Genomic DNA, 17,144 nt, shown 5'->3' on the forward strand with positions numbered 1-17,144 from the left:
ATATGGACCTCTTCCAAAATAATGTATGAGCACTGGATGTTGACCAGACTTTTCTGAATGTTTACTCGATAAATATGTTGGTTTAGTGTAAAAGATGGCTTTAAGAAAAAGGAAGAAAAGAAATAATGGGGGAGGAGTAGAAGAAACCCTGCAAGAAACATTTGAGGGGTGGTAGAAACCACTAAAGCCACCGAATTGCCCTTGAGTAGTCCAGCCTCACGACAATGCCCCAGCCCAAGAGGTTTGAACCAGCAACGCCAAAACTCTGGACCAAAAGAACTAACTCAGAGACCCTTTTGGCTGCATAAAGACCTTCTCTTTCAAGAGGAGAGTGAGTTGTCGTGAAGCCACGGCAGGTAAAGCAGACTGACATAGGGTCCCCCAGGATTATCGGTGCCAAAAGCAAAAGCTACTATCAGATCAGAAAATGCTTTACTGACACGCCGAAGATAAAAATTGTGTATTGCCAACCACCCTCACCACACATCCCAAAACGTGCCATATGGCTGGAAGTACTACAACTGATTTTGCCATTCCTCGGGTTCTGGTGTGAATTGACAATGAGTCTAACATATAAATTACATCATCTTTTAACTTTTTGTGATGTATAACATCGGACAGCTTTGTCTGGGACAATCCATCATGAACTAGTCTTGTTGACATTTTGGATTCTCTCTTCTGACCTTGTCCTTTCAGCACAGGCATAATTGTGCTTATGATAATTTTATTCCCAGTTAGGCAGCAATTTTGCACACCTTTGAGTTACAGAATAACTAAGAAGCCAGTTCTCTGTACGACTGCTGAAACGAGACACCTTGAACCAATTTATGCTGAAGCGCAGTCCGGTGGTGTAGCAGTAAATAAAAGTGGGTAAACTCACCTCTCTCGGTGTGCATAAGTAGGTTAACTCTCTTTAGTCGTGTTTACTGTTGACTATACCACAGGTGCAATCTCAGCTGGAGGCTCCCTATTGAGGAAACACCAACCATATGTTTGCACAGCAGACAACGGGGCGGGGGGGGGGGGGGAGGCGGTGAGTGTGTACAACCCAGTCCTCATGATATGAAGGGTCTAGCAGGCAAAGGGGAGGGATCCAGGCTCATTTCTGCCACCCAGCTCACATGCAGAGAGCTTCCCATTTCAGCCAGAGAGCTCTAGGTTCAGGAATCATCACTAATTTGTCCGTGCTTACACACCATCACAGGATTTTAGGGATTTTTTTTAGATACGTAACACTTTAGCAGTCATCTAGGGTGATGGGCAAATCTTTTTTCTTGAAGAATTGACTGTTCGGTGTCATTTTAGTGAGAATACACAATTATTATGGTACCTGAATTATCTGAGCTGTTCCCTATGACGACTGGTTGCCTTTCACAGGCTGTGTGTGGGAGCGGCAGAGAAATCCTTGCTTTTCTAACTGGTGTCAGCACCCCCAGACAGTCAAGCATAGCTGCAGAAGTGCAGCCATCATTTCACCTGTAGCAGTGCTCAAGCCAAGGTCCCTGCCCACCCTGCTCTCAAAACAAGAGAGTGATTTAGCTTGTTTCAAACCACGGGATTTACAAGAATGTGCGAAAATATGCTGGACTGCAAATATTTAAAATTAAACTTTGAGCTATCAGTCGCCACAGCAAAGAGAAAGGGACATCCCACCACATCCATGTCCGTATTTTCAGGGAAGAAAGAGTTATGTCAACTGTAGCCTCCTTTCAATATAAAACTTCCAGACTTATTAGATTATCATAACGAATAGGCTATTACACTCCCAGTCTGATAACTGGGTAGCTAGATGAGTGCAAGTGTGTTTTAGTTGAAGACCACAACTTCACATCACCCACTCACTTCTACCCTCTTCAACACATTTTTCAGCCCCTTCAGTTCTGCCACTAAAGCCGATGGGAGGAGATGGAGGGACAGACATCGATCTGACCAGCGGGAAAAGTAACCTCCTACAGAAACAGTTGTAAAGCTAGAAGGAGTGGCAAACAGTGGGAGCTCTGCAGGCTGCTACGTTTTTTTGCTGCCTGCCACAATATTCTTTCATGTTGTTTCTGGATCTGCTTCCTTTACATATGTTTTTCAACTGTTTCTGGCTCGAGGTTGTTGTTACGGGAGCACGGATGTGTTGCTGGAGATGCTGTTCAAGTTCACAGACTTCTTATGTTCTGCTAACTTCCACTGCCCTCGGCACTCTTGCCCCCTGTCAACCAGATTTTATTTGCCATCAAATGTAAAATAAAATGTATCGGTTATTTAAAATAAAAGGCATTTGTTGTTTATCAGAAAGACTAGCTCCCTGGGGAATAGTGACTTGTTTTTAGCATTGGCCCGGCTGCGTGGCCTAGGCTTCATACCTGAAGGTGAGATGCTTCTGGAGCTCAGGGACGCAGCCCAAGAACAAGACAATTTCCTCTTATCGCCTTCACAGCCTCCTCACCTACTCCATTTCTGGAAGCTGTTACTTAACATAGCATTAAATGTAATTGGTTATCAATCCAGTCCAGAAAGTGAGCAAGAGACACTAATAGACAAGACATGGATGTTTTAGACAAATGCTGAAGCTCATGGAGGAGCAGTAACATCGCAATAACAGAAAGCGAGTTTCAATTGAGTTGAAAAAGCAATTATCTGGTACTATGGAATGAAGTGAGAACAAGGTAAAATTTTATGATGTTGTGATTCCTCTTTTTCACAGCTTTCTGGAGGCGGGGAAGGAGTTGCCGTGACCTTTGCATTTAACTGTGAGGCCACCAAAGGCCACTCCAGCTCTGCCGCGCTCCTCCTCTCCCAGAATGGCCTCTGCATAGTAACACTTGGTTTAATCCTGGCTTCTTTGGACTTTTCTTCGGGAGTTTTTCTGGAGGCATGGCACAAACATAGAACTGAGGAAGGACCGTCGAGGTGCCACCAACAACCTCCTACCAGGCCAGGGATGCTGCTGGGGCCACCGGGGTCATCTCCAGCCTGGCTGGAGACAGCCCGGTGGCCAGCAGCCTCTGGCATCCTCAGCCCTACAGGTGAGCATCCCCGCATCTCCCTCCCATGCACCCACCTCTCCTTCCTTTTTTTTTTTTTTTAATTTATTTTTCCCCTGCAGAAGTCGAGGTTAAAACCCTGAAACCCGAAGCCCTGAAACCGAGCTGCTTGGCCCCGCCGGTGGCACGGCCCCGCCACTCACACCCGTGTCCGCTCCGTGGCCCCGGGCGCCGTCGAGATGGAGCGGGGGGGTGTGGGGGTGCCCGTGCCCCGTGGGTTATGTGTGGGTGACCACGGAGCTGGAGGAGTGAAGGAGCAGGGGAGAGGAAGGTTTCTCAGCGATTTCCTCACGGGCAGGAAAAGGCAGAAACCCGCGTGTCTGGGGGGGGAGACGGACAGACCGCTGAGGTTTTATTCTTGAGAGAAGCAATTAAATACAAATTAGTTTCACTCATGCCGAGGGAAGATCGCCCTCTCTCTCCGGGGCGGCCGGCGGGGGCAGCCCGTGGGGTCAGCCTGGGTGCCCGGGCCCCCCCCCGCTCCCGCATCCCCACCCGCTCCCGCGTCCCCACCCGCACCCGCGCATCCTCCGCGCTCTCCCGCCGCCACCGGCCTCGCCGCCGCGTCCGGGGCGGTGGGTGGGTGAGAGAAATTGGAGTTGAAGGAGAGGTTGACCCGGAGCTGCTCCCCGGTCCCGCTTCCAGCCCCCGGTGAGCCCCCGGGGGGCCGGGAGGAGCGGGCCGGGGCCGGGAGCGCTCCGTGCGGCCGGCGGGCGCCGGCGACCGAAGCAGCCCGGTCTCCCCGGTCCGCATTTTAATCCTGAAATCTGGAAATGGAAATTGTTTGATGTATGAGGAGACGTTATCTAATTAGGGCGTAAGAAATTTAATCTTTCCAGCAGGCAGGTCATATAATTAATGTTAATTTAACGCTCAAATTCTCAGTCATTAATTTTTATTCTCTTAAATGTAGTTTGGCAGGGCCCCCTGATCCATGGCAATGGATTTTACTGAATGTAAGAGCACACTTGGTCTTCGGAGTGAATTACTGCAGCCCTTCCTATCCCAATAACAAGATCACATCATGTATGCATTATTAAGCCATGTAATTGAATGGTCCATAGTTTGCATATCAGACTATTAAAGTAATGTGTTTTGCTTTTCTTCCAACACGTAATGTTAAAGCCTTTGCGAATATTTGGTGATTCTGATAATTATCACCAAATTACTACAAATGTTCTCTTCATTAACGTGATTTCTTTCAAGCATTTTTTAAAAATGTGAATAATGCATTAAGTGGCGGCTTGTAAAGTGTTTTTCAAATAAAACTTGTCAACTACTATTCGAAAATGAGACACACACACCCCGAAAAAAAAAAAAAAGAAAAAGAAAAAAAAGGAGAGAGAGAATTAACAGTTGCACGGGAAGAGAACAATTCTCCAGTAAGATTGGAAAAGACGACTTGCCTTTTTTCCCTATTTCAGATAAGTGACTGTACACCTTTAAAGTTTCACTTCGTCGGGAGCAAAAGTGCATGCAATCTAAAGAACTGTCGATTGCAGATGATACAGAACAGATGGAGGAACAAAGTTGGAGCTTTTCCCTTTACAGGGAATAGATGGGGACATAGGCAGACAGACAGAGAGATTGATTTGAAAAGATACTGACCTCTCTCCTTCAGCTGCAATTTAACTTGTCCTGGAAAAAAACCCAAGTGAAATCTGCCTCCTCCCCTGCCTGCCTGCCTGCCTGCCTCCTGCCTCCCCCCGCCCCAAGTTCGCACTGTCATCTGAACAAACTGCTGCGCCGATCTCAGAAGGTGAATAATTCTCAATTAACTAAGTAACTAACTTTCTTCTTGCCATCTTGAGTCACTCACTTAACTAAATCTTAAGCCTTCGAGACCCTTCATTATTGCCTTCCCCCGCCACACTATTTTCAAAGTTCAATAGCAAGGCAACAAAAAACACTGCTGCAAAATAAGAGTCTCTTTTAAAATTAGAGCTGTTCATTTGCATCGGAACAAGTTATTTCCCCCCCCCCCCCTTCAAATTATTTAGGCACCAAAATAAAAAAAAAAAGAAACCCAACCCCAACCCCCAAAGCAACCCGCAAAGCCCCACGCAGCTCGTGTCAGGAGCAGTGTCACGGATGCTCTGCGGGGTGCGAAGCCACCGTGACCAAGTGAGTAGGCGCTGGGTCAGGTGTGGTGTCGGGCTGTGTGACTCGGGCCATCCCGCAGCGCTGCCCGGTTGCTGCTCTGCAGCCAGGAGCGCTCGGATCCCGCCGGGCCCACCCCGCTGCTCCCCGCGGCCGCCCGCCCGGCGGGGGATGCGCGGCGGCGGCGACGGGCGCGGTGCGGTGCGGAGCGGAGCGGTGCGGGGCGGTGCGGGGCGGTGCGGGGCGGTGCGGGGCGGCGCGCACGGCCGCTCCGCGGGGCCCGGGCCGGGGCCGGGGCCGGGGCCGGGGCCGGGGCCGGCGAGGCTCCTCGCCCCGCCGGGAGCCCGGGGCGGCCCGCGGCGCGCTCTTATTTTGGTTGGGAGCGGACGGGGCTGCCGGCTGGAGCCGGGAGAGCGGAGGGAGGCGAACTGTGCTCCTCTGTTTGGTTTAGGGTTGGGTGGTTTTTTCTCTCCCTTTCCCTCCTCTCTCTCTCTCCCCTTCCCTCCTCACTATAGCAACCAACGCCAGCCTGACAAAAATGCACCCTCTGTGGACAATGGCCCAGCCTTCCTGCTCGCCTCGCTCCTCTTCTTCCTCGCCGACCGAAAGAAAGTTTCCAGCCCCCCCCCCGCCCCCGCCACCACCTCTCGCCTCTTCCCCCCCCCGCCACCCGGCGCAGGCTCCTGCGCAAATCCCAGCGCGGGGCAGCCGGGCCGCGCTCAGCCCCGCCGGGACCGGGGACCGGGCCGACCCCCACGCGGGAGCCCGGGGAGGGGGACACACACAAATCGCCCCCCCCCCCCCCCCCGCCGGGGGCCCCGCTTCCCCCAGCCGCCCTGCCGGCGGGACGGGCGAGTTCTGCCCTGCCGGCGGGGGCTGCTCCCCGTCGCATTGGGCTGCAGGGGTTTGGGGGGGGGCGTGATGCGGGAGGGGGAGGGGGGGGCCGGCAGGACGGCCCTGGGCCGCCCCCAGCCCCGTCTCCGTGCTCGGGGCGGCCCTGCGGGGCTGGGGCCGGAGCGGTGCCGCCCGCAGCCCCGGCGGAGCTCAGCCCCCGGCCGGCTCCCGGCGCCCGGGCTCGCCTGGTCGGTGGCGAAAAATCGCGTCCCCCGCCGGGAAGGGCTTCTGCTTTGTACCGGGAGTGACGGAGCGGGGCAGGGGCGGCCGAGAGCCCCCTGAGAAGGCGCTTCGGGAGAGGAGCGGGAGCTGCGCCCCAAAGTGCCCCGAAAGCTGGAAGGGGGGAGGGAGCAGGACCGTGTCCCCCGGCGAAGCAGGGACACGATTTGTCTGAGCTCTTCCCGGGGTGTCTGCTTGTCTCCATCAGACGTGACCACTGAACGAAACAAAAAAGCAACTGTTAGATTTGTCAGAGAACGCTGGGCACTTCGGCACTTCTCTCTCTCTTCCTTCCCCCCCCCCTTTTCTTTCTTTTTTTTTTTTTTTTTTTTTAAATCTGTTGCTGTGTTTCGTCCTGCCTGCCCAATTCTCCGGCCAGCGCAGGCTTTGGAAAGTCCTGGCTGAAAGCGCTTTCCCGTGCCGGCGAGGCTGGCTCGCCTGCCCTCTGCTACCACTTCACCTGCTTTCCGCGCCAGCAGAAACGCCCTTCCAGCTCCATCGCGGGGCGGTCATTTCCCAGCCAGGCTTTTGAACACTAAATTGCAAACTCCGCAGCACCAATCGCATCTGGGTCTGTCTCCAAGAATTCAATAAACAAGCTGTATTAACTCCAACCAGAATTTATCTCGTAGACTGATGGAATTTGTCTTTTTTTCTTCTGCTTCTTCTGCTTCTTTTCCCCCCAAGGCCTCATATTCACCACTCAAAATTTAGCAGCCTGCCTTTGATAAATTACTCAAAGTAATCCCTGCAACAGCTAAGTCTGACTGGTTGACGTTGTGTTAGAAGTCTTCATAGCGGTATCTGTCTATAAAATATTCACTTGCGGACTACAAAGGGTGGATCATTTTTAATGACAAGATTCAGAACTGGAGGATGAAGGGAAAAGATTAATATCCGTGAATTCAAATAATTTAATTTCAAATACTGAACTTAGAACATTATATCCGACTAGTTTAAACAGTGATGCAGATAAAATAGCAGAGTCTCAGATGAATGAAGTGGCCGGAAGAATAGAGTCGCAGGGAATGTTGGAAATGAACATTAATACAAACTTTACGGGAACTTTTTTTTTTTTTTAAATTCTACACCTTTCTATCTTCCGGGATAATCAGTATCCTGGCAGGGCAAAAATGTGTATGATATTACACGTATGTGTGCGTATATCTGTATATGCAAGGAAAGAGAGATTTTCTTTCCTCTAGAGATAGGTGGAGAAATCTATTTAGACGGAGGATTTTAATTTCAATGGGTAATGTGAGCTTGTGCAATCAAAGTTATCAATTTCTGTCCTTTTTGTTTAGATTTCTTAGTTAAATGTGTTTGTTATATCTACCCCGAGGAGAAGCAACTTGAAAGTGTAGCTTTTGAGTCATCTTATAAATACATCCCTGAGGCTGCGGTTCTTGCAGCTTTAAGCAGTTTTCATTAAAGCAGCCAGCTGCCTCTTTGTGTAGATTGGATTTTTTTAAAGCAATCACTTGTGAAGCCCCGGCCTCAGTTTTGTCTCTCCGCAGGCCCTTAAAGTTGAAGTTTCATTCATGTCTTGGGTCTCTCCACCGAATCAGACTCCTTGGAGCAGCACTGGAGAGAGCCACACGAAAGTGCAGCCTTGAATACCTCGTAGAGAAAGGTTAAAAAGGAAGCAGAGATCAAAACAATCCCATCTCACAAAAGGTGCATTAAATGCGCCCCAGCAATAAGCACAAATCTTCCAAGTTGGCCTTTAAAGGGAGCGCCAGGAGCCTCACGTTTATTGCACCCAGCAATTCTCTGAGCAACTCGCCGCGTCTTTGCACTCCTGGCGCATTTCCTCCTAAAACAACATCTAATGGGAAGATAATAGAGACGCAGAAAGGAGGCGCGGGGATTCCCCCCCCCCGCCCCTTTCCTTTTAGCTGCGTGAGACTATCTCGAGGCTTCGAGACCAGAGTTGGAAAATAAGCTTTCCACCTCTAAAGGAACAGGCATCTGCAATCTGTACTGCCCACCGTCCAAACGCCCGCCCGCACCCAGCCGCGGGCAAGAGCGTGTTTTTGCAGAGCCCCCGGAGCCGGGGAGGCTGACGAGCGGCGGCCGGGAGCCGAGGCTCGCTGGGAACGAGCCGCGCTCGCGTTTGCCTGCTGGAGAGGCAGCTTTCTTCCCGGCGTGCGCGGAGTTGCAACGCCGAGGGAGCCCAACGCCTCGCAAGCCGGAGCCCGCTGCGGCAGCCCGGGGCGGGGGGCGGGCAGGGGACCCCCGGGAGAGGGGGTGGCCGGGCGTGGGGCGGCCGGAGGGCTCCCGGAGCCCCGCCAGCCTCCCTCCGCATGCACCTGATGTGTATGCAGCACCTCGCCTCCCAGCCGGGAGAGAGCTCCAGTTAAGTGGCGCTCTATGTATTTTATAGCGAATATTCTCGAGTAGCGGCACTGCAATGAAGGAGATATCAAGGAGGCCTGTCAGTTCAAAGCTTTTGGGGTTGTTTGAAAATCTTCTTCACGTCAAAGTAAGCAGCCCTAGTATTTGAACAGCTGCTTTGAACAGTGAAAAGGGCTGAGCTGAATCAAAACACTGCAGTGTCTGCCCAAGACACCGCATCACCTTCAACCTGCTTTTATACGAGCAGAGAAAAGGGAAGAAAGGCTGGCGAGACCTCTAATCCCGCGGGGTCAGCTCCGCCAGAAAGGGGCCACATGACTGTCTCTTTCACATCCCCAGCGCCCCGGACCCGGGCGGCGGCCGGAGCCGGAGCCCGCGGCGGGCAGCGGCGGAGCGCGGCGGCCGGGCGCTCGCTCCGCGCTCCCCGGCGCTCCCCTCCACGGGGGGAGCCGGGAGCGAAGGATGCTTAAGGAGCGGTATTAATGACAGGGCTAACAATGATGGGGAGGACGAGGAGGTGGAGTCTGCGGCGGCTCTGAATGCGCCGGCCGCGCTCCTCGCTGCTCCCAGCTGCGACTCCATAGGCGTGCGCTCGGCCGGGGAGGGGGGCAGGAGGGACGGCGAGGGGCTTTGCTGCGGGGCTCGGGGTTTGTCCGCCTCCTAATGCCGTGTTGCCACTTCGCTAATTGTGCCATTACCGTTAGCCTTTGAGATCTGCCGCTGGGGCGGCAGGGGGAAGAGGCACGCAGGACGGTGACCGCAGGCATCACCTGCCAGGCGGCCGGCCAGGACGGGGGGGTGTGGTGTGTGCACGACCGGGGGGCAGGGCTGGAGGGGTTTTCCCCCCAGAAAGTGATGGCTGGAGCTCGCTGACCCCCGCGTCCCGCCTCCTCGCCGTGGCGAGCCGCGGGGAGCGCGCTGCTGCCGGCACCCCACGGGGACCGGCTGCCCGTGGGAGGCGCACACGCCCGCGGGGCCGGGGCACAAGGGGCTTCCCTCGGAGGGTCAGCGGGGTGGGGCCGTGCTGGCCGAGCACCCCACGCCGGAGACGCCCGCGTGAAAATCCAGCCCCGAGAATGATGCGTGGCGTGGCCCCTCGTGTCGCGTCCACGCGTGAACTTCTGGCAGCGGAGCTGGAGGCGGGCGGGCGGGCCAGCCGCCCCCGGCACAGCCTCGGCGGCCCCGGGAGCGGGGCGGGAGGGCTGGCCCGGGCGCGGGGAGCGGGGCGGCAATCCCCGGACGGTGCCCGCGATGCTCGGGCAGAAAGAAGCCTGCTGCGGACTTGCCCTGTTGTTTTGTTTCAACTCACTGGTCTACACCTAATTGGGAGGAGAGACACGAGAAAATGAGCATCAAATTATAAAATTCCTGGGTGCCCAGTTGTTTCCACACGGGAAACAAAAGGCAGAGCTTCACTTCAGAGGCACTGACTTCCCTCCCCGCCACACTCGCAGAACAGGCAGCATTGTTCTTCCCCTCGCCTGCACCTCGAAGAAGGGGGGGGGGGGGGAAATCCCTTAGGAAGACTCTCCACTCTCCCTCACGGACAAAGTTTGTCGTCGCTCCCCCCCCCTCCTCCTCCTCCTCCCTCCCTCCTTCCTTCCCTCCCCACCCCCCGGCAGCAGGAGCTCTTGATACGCCGCTAAACTAACGAAACGAGGTAACTCCTGCTGCGCCCCTTGTCTCAGGGCACTGGATATCCTGTTTATGCCGCTTCTGTGTATATGTTTATGTGCAGGAGCCCATCCCCCCGCTCCTGCACACCCCCCACGCAGAGGACTATTTCCAGGCAAGGAGCCTTTCCAGCGCTCACGTTAAATACGATGATTTATAAACAACTCGCAGAAGAAAGCTGTTTCTTGTTAGTAGTAATAAATTCCCCGCTCCGCCCTATTGTATTATTTCGATGAAGATAGCGGGAGCCTGCGAGGCGCACCTACCCCCGTGAGCAGTTTATTTTCGAGACAAAGCTATGGCTTCCAGCTCAAAAATGGGCAGCGAACTCCTTTCGCGTCGGCCAGCCCGGGCGCTGCTCGTTCCTAGGAAATCCGGATCCAGTTCCAGGGTCTCCTTCCTTCCTGTCCGGGCCGCAACTTCTTTTTTTTTTTTTTTTTTTCCCCTTGTCCCCCCCCCCATCCCCCTCTTTTTCCTAATTTTTCCTCTCCTCCTCCTCCCTCCCGCCCCCCCCAAACCTTCCGTACCGCTGCGGAGCCGCCAGCCCCGCTCAGGCGGACCCGCGGGGCACCCCGTCCCCCCGGGACGGGACAAGCGCCGCAGTCCCACCACCGCGGCGCCGAGGTGCGAAGCCCCGACAGCCCCGGCGGAGCCGTGTGCTCCGGGGAAGCGCCGGGTGCCCGGGGGCCGGCGGGCAGGGAGGGGGCCGCCCGCTCCCCGCTCCCCGCCCCCGGGGGCGCGGCGCTGCCCGGCCCCGCCGGCGGGGCTGGCTGCGGGGCGGCGCCGCGCGCGCTCGGCCCGGCCGAGAAAGTTGGGGGCGGGAGTCCCCCCGTCCCGGGGGCAGCGCGGCCGGGCCCCGCGCGGAGACCGGCGGCGGGGCGCGGGGCCCCGGCAGGGCGCGAGCAACAGGAGCCGGCGGGCGGAGCGGCGGCGGCGGCGGCAGCCTCCCGCCGGCGGCGCGGTACAGCGCGGGGCGGCGAGGCGGAGCGGGGCGGGGCCGGCGGCGGAGCCCCCCACCCCGCGTCCCGTCCCGTCCCGTCCCCTCCCCTCCCCTCCCGCCGCCGCCGCCGCCGCCGCCGCCACCGCCCCCCGCCCCGCGGCCGCCGCTCCCCCGCGCCCCGTTCCCCCTCGGAGTTGGGTTCCAGAGGGCGGTCGGGGGCGGGGCGGGGGGCGGGGCGGCGGCGGCGGGGCGCGCCAATGGCGGGCGGCGGCGGCGGCGGTCGCCAGGGGCGCCCGCGTCCGTCAGGGCGCGGGGAGCCAATGGCGAGCGGCGGCGGGGCGGGGCGGCCGCGCGTGCCTTCGCAGTGGGCCCCGCCGCGCGGGCCGGGGGGGCGCGGGCGCCGCGCGGCGCCCGAGGCGAAAAAGTAGCTGTCAAATGCGCGGCGCCTTTAACCGGCGCGATCAGTGCGGCTCGGCGAGTCATGGCGACCGCAGCCTCCAACCACTACAGCCTGCTCGCCTCCGGCTCCCCCATGGTGCACGCCGAGCCGCCCGGCGGCATGCAGCCCGGCGGCGGCTACCGCGACGCCGGCGCCCTGGTGCAGGCGGACTACGCGCTGCAGAGCAACGGGCACCCGCTGAGCCACGCTCACCAGTGGATCGCGGCGCTGTCCCACGGCGGCCCCGGCGGCGGCGGCGGCGGCGGCGGCGGCGGCGCGGGCCCCGGCGGCGGCGGCGGCGGCGGCGAGGCGCCCTGGTCGGCGGGCGCGCTGGGCCAGCCCGACATCAAGCCGGCGGTGGTGCAGGCGGGCGGGCGCGGCGACGAGCTGCCGCCGCCGCCGCCGCCGCCGCCGCAGCACCCGCCGCCGGGGCGGGCGCCGCACCTGGTGCACCACGGCGGCGGCGGCGGGCACCACGCGGCGGCGGCGGCGGCGGCGGCGGCGGCGGCGGCGTGGCGGGCGGGCGGCGCGGCGCACCTGCCGCCCGGCATGGCCGCGGCCAACGGCGCGCAGGCGGGGCTGCTCTACTCCCAGCCGCCCGGCTTCACCGTCAACGGCATGCTGGGCGCCGCGCAGCCGGCGCTGCACCACCACGGCCTGCGCGACGCCCACGACGAGCCGCCGCCGGGGCCGCCCGGGCCGCCGCCGCACCACGGCCCCGAGCACCCGCCGCCGCCCCACGGCCCCCACCCCGGGGCGGCCGGGCCGCCGCCCTCCGCCGCCGGGGCCGCCGGCGGCGCCGCCGGCGGGCCGCCCGGGCCGCCGCCGCACCACGACCCGCACTCGGACGAGGACACGCCGACCTCGGACGACCTGGAGCAGTTCGCCAAGCAGTTCAAGCAGCGGCGCATCAAACTGGGATTTACCCAAGCGGACGTGGGGCTGGCGCTGGGCACCCTCTACGGCAACGTCTTCTCGCAGACCACCATCTGCCGCTTCGAGGCCCTGCAGCTCAGCTTCAAGAACATGTGCAAGCTGAAGCCTTTGTTGAACAAGTGGTTGGAGGAGGCGGACTCCTCCTCGGGCAGCCCCACCAGCATAGACAAGATCGCGGCGCAGGGCCGCAAGCGGAAAAAGCGCACCTCCATCGAGGTGAGCGTCAAGGGCGCGCTGGAGAGCCACTTCCTCAAGTGCCCCAAGCCCTCCGCCCAGGAGATCACCTCGCTCGCGGACAGCCTACAGCTGGAGAAGGAGGTGGTGAGAGTGTGGTTTTGTAACAGGAGACAGAAAGAGAAGCGCATGACTCCCCCGGGAGGGACGCTGCCGGGCGCCGAGGACGTGTACGGGGCCAGCAGGGACACGCCGCCGCACCACGGGGTGCAGACCCCCGTGCAGTGAACTCGCGGCGGGGGCGCCCGGCCCCTCCTCCTCCTCCTCCTCCTCCTCCTCCTCCTCCTCCTCCTCCTCTCCTCCTTCCCCCAACTTTTGATTGTCCTCCTTTTTTTCTTTTCGGTTTTTCTTTTTTTTATTATTATTATTATTATTATTTTCTCCTATCTTTAAAAAAAAAGACAAAAAAACAAAAAACAAACAAAAAACGCGCAAAAAAAAAAGAAAAGAAAAGAAAACAAAAAGCGAGCGAGCGAGAGGGCGAGCGCGAATCACAGCAGACAGACAGACAGACAGACAAAGCACCTGCACCGGACCGTCCCTTAGACGGCAGCGGGTGCGATGCCGGGTTTTGACCTTTCCAGGCGAGTGCCCGTGCACCGGAGCGGAGTGAGTACGGCGCGCAGGCAGGGCAGGCAGGCACCGGCAGGGCAGGGGCAGGCACCGGCACCGGCAGGGCAGGCGCAGGGCGAAGCGGTTCGCACGAAACTCCCTTGCTCGCTGGTGAAAAAAATAACGGCGCTGCCCGGCCGGGGAGGGGGCGGGAGGGGAGGTGGGGGGGCGGCGAGGAGGGGAGGCGGGGGGGGCTCAGCCACCTCGGGTCCCCTCCGCAGCCCCCTCCCGCCACACAAAGGCAGATTGCATTGTGGAATGTCGCTCGGTGTTGGCACATGCTGCTGTGTTTATTTTCTGTGGATCCCCTGTAGGAATATATGAAAAAAAAAAAAAAAAAAAAGAAGAGAAAGGAAAAGCTATCCCTTTTGATGTAGACAGTATTTAACCGTACCAATTTGCACTGCAAGAAAATCGAAGTTTACATAAACAAATTCTTTTTTTTTCTTTTTTTTTTTTCCTTCCTTTCCGACCTTAATTTTGCAAATGACTTGCATTTTCCACGGTGAGCGTTAGTCAACCAGTGACCGGTCTACAATATGTTACTGTGTTTTAGCCTTTGCTTTATGTGTATATGTGAACTTTTGTTATAAACAAATCTTCTTAAATACGTGTAACGCTTATTTTCTCCTTTTACCGTAGCAAAAAAGAATGCGTATATCTGTATGTATGTATACATATGCATGCGTGCATAGGCGTACGTACATACACATATATATAATCTCTCTCTATATACACATATATATGCACCACCAGCTTCCATTCTCCAGAGACGTGACTCTCGTAATTGCTTAATATACGCCTTCAACGGCAAGAGTCGAGTTTGGAGAAGGGAGAATAATGCAAATCGACAAAGTAAACTTCATTTTCAGGCAGTGTGTCCGGGGGCCGAGGCGCAGCCAGAGGGGGAGGAAAAAAAAGATGTGCAGCCCTTCCAGATTGTGTCAGTGCGGGCGAGCGAGGCCCGGTGTGGGAAAGGCGGAGATGAAACAACACGTTTCCAGAGTTTTCCCGGAGAAAGCGGCACTTCCTTCAGAGGGAAAGGGGATTATTTAGCTTCCCCCCCCCCCCAGCCCCCTTCCCTTCCCCTCCTCCCCCCGAGGCTCCCCGTGCGTGCCTTTGGCATCCCCGGTCCCACTGCCCGGGCAGCCCGCGCCCGCGTCAGCCCCAAAACTTTCTTTCATCCAGCAGTTTCGCATCGAGGCAGAGCCAGGGAGAGCCCGAGGAGCTGCTGGGCCCGGGGCGGGGGCTGGAGGGGGGGGGCCGGGTGCTTACACCTGCGTGTAAACACACGCTGCCCCCTCCCCTCCGCAGAGACTGTGAGCGTTTCTTTTTCGCTTTTACTTTTCGTCTTTTTTTTTTTTTTTTCTATTCGTATCTTGCCCTTCCCCACCCCCCTTACCCCCCCTCCCATCCTTTGGTCAGATTGCGGTATAATTTATTGAAGGAAAGGACCAGTTTTAACTTGGGCAGCCTTGTGTCTTTCACTGGGGAATGAAATGAAGTGGGAAAAAAAAAAATGCCATTTTTCAATCCGTCTTTTTTCCCCCCTTCGTTAATAGTTTTAAAGTGCATTTCGTGACATTATCTTGATGGGAAACGGTTAACTTTCCAAAAAAAAAGAGAAAAAACCCACGGGGACAAAAAAAAAAAAAGGAAAAAAAAAAGCAAAACAAAAAGCTCTAAAGGGAAGCAGAGGAGCGGGACCTGGGAGCAGCGCATGTATGTGCGTGTGTCTGCGTGCGTGTGTTTGTGTACTTATGCACACACACAGCTATGCATATACATTAGAGGAACTTTAAACTATGATAGTTATAAATTCATAAAGGGATCATTTAGTCAGCACAAACGGGTGCTATAGAGACAAAGCATTTTTATAATCTAAAAGTTTACTTAGTTGAGTGTTGGACAATTATGGAGAAAAAACAGTGAAGCATTCTCTCGCAGAACTCTCCTATAAATATTGCATTCAGTAGCTAAGGCTTTAGAGTATGTTTCTCATTGTCTTTTAAAGCGCCTGTGACATTGGGTTTTCTTTCCTTCTTTCTTTCTGTCTCCTTTTCTTTCTTTCTTTCTCTCTCTCTCTTTCTTTCTTCTTGGTAAGACAGATGATGATTTCTAAGAGGCACATGCATTAGCCTTTTTCCTAGTTTTCCAACAATTGTTACAAAGATACGGGCACCAAGCTTTTCTCTTTTCTTTTTTTTTTCTTTTTTTTTTTTTTTTGGATGTATTGAGCTGCTTGTTATTTAAAGTGTTGAGGACTAGCGCCTAGTGAAGTGAATCAGATCAGGGCAGATCCAGTGGTAAAGGGAGGAAATGAACTTTCAGACACTTATTAATACGTGCGTAAGGTCAGAAAACGGAGTCGAGAGGATGTTTGAGAAAAGCCTCAAACTCCAAATAGGTTTACTAAAAAAAAAAAAAAAAAAAAAAGTTACCACGCAAACCTTACCACTATGTATATATGTTTAATATTTGTCCTTTGAAATGCAGAAATAGTTTCAATGTTTTCTTTGTCTATTTTTCTTTTTTTTTTTTTTTTAAATGCTACCCAGGGAAATATTTTCATATCATTTTTAAGTGGCCTGCCTCAATGTATATTTATTTCTTTTAAAGCAAACAGGTTCTGGAAACTGTTTTTCTGTAGCTTTAAATGAGTAGGTGAACAAAATCTATATGGGATGTAATTTTTTTTTTTGGTTCAGTCTCTTTAAAAATACTTTGTTTTGGTACATTTGGATGTGCTTGTGGGGAAAAATAAAAACGCAGAGATCCTTATATATTTATGTTAAAGTAATATTTTATTATCTACATAAAACAGAAATGCACAATACCTTCATAGTTTGTTCTAATTATTGAAATATCTTTATTTTATTTTTAAAGATAGCACAGATTTGCATAGTTCTTAAGATTTGGAGGGAGAACACCCCAGTACTTATACTGAGTTGAGTTCTGTGTAAAAGCACCGCCATTCCTTTATATTTCATGGAATTTTTGGAATAAATTTGATGCCTATACCGAGAGGTTCCACGCTCATAACTTCCAGGGTCTTGAAGGAGAGCCTCGGGAGCCGGGTTCATTGCGTCTCTCCGCAGCTGAACCGCAGCCGTGTGTTTCGAAGCATCGGTTTCTGTGCGGGTAGGGGTGTCCTGCCTTTGGTGCTGGTGGGGAGAGCTGCTCCTCAAGTTAGTTGCGCGTTCCGGCGGGAGGCACGGGCAGAGGAGACTCCTCTCCTCCTTCCCTTTGGGCAGTTGCAGGTCTGACTGCTAGGAGGAGAAAAAACAACAAAACGGGCGAAAAGGCGGGGCTTCGTTTTGGGGAGTACTGCTCGAGAGAGGGAGGAAGGACGCGGCCGCCCAGCGGGGCTGCGCACCCCGCGGCGGGCGCTCCCCGGGCCGGGCCGGGCCGGGCCCCGCGGCGGCGGCGGCGGCGGCGGCGGCGGCGGCGGCGAGGCGGCAGGGCCGGGGCTTCCCCGTTGGGCTTGTGCGGCTCCGCGTGTGGAGCGAGCCGGTCGGTGTTAGCCGGGGGGTCCCGGCCGGGGACCGGCGGGGCGGGCGCGCCGGCGAGCGGCGTCGAAGCGGGCAGCGGCGGCAGAGGCGGCGGCGGCAGAGGCGGCGGCGCGGCCCGGGCCCTTTTGGCCGGCTCGGTTTGCCAAGCGCGGTACCGCTCGCCTCCTCGCCCCCCGCTCCCCGCCGTCCCT

At 56.0% G+C, this 17,144-nt stretch overlaps 1 protein-coding gene across 1 annotated transcript; it reads left to right on the plus strand.

Moving 5' to 3' along the window:
* Positions 1-11,384: 11,384 nt before the first annotated feature.
* POU3F2 (POU class 3 homeobox 2) lies at positions 11,385-16,467 on the plus strand. Its single transcript, XM_069804912.1, has one exon. It carries the CDS (start codon positions 11,702-11,704, stop codon positions 13,055-13,057), a length of 1,356 nt encoding a protein of 451 aa, XP_069661013.1. The 5' UTR covers positions 11,385-11,701; the 3' UTR covers positions 13,058-16,467.
* The last annotated feature ends 677 nt before the right edge of the window (positions 16,468-17,144 follow it).

This window comes from Haliaeetus albicilla, chromosome 17 (assembly GCF_947461875.1).
Source record: "Haliaeetus albicilla chromosome 17, bHalAlb1.1, whole genome shotgun sequence".
Lineage (NCBI taxonomy): Eukaryota > Metazoa > Chordata > Aves > Accipitriformes > Accipitridae > Haliaeetus > Haliaeetus albicilla.

What these genes read in the sequence shown, in the direction of transcription:
- POU3F2 (XM_069804912.1), top strand. Translation starts at nt 11,702, where the DNA reads ATGGCGACCGCAGCCTCCAACCACTACAGCCTGCTCGCCTCCGGCTCC.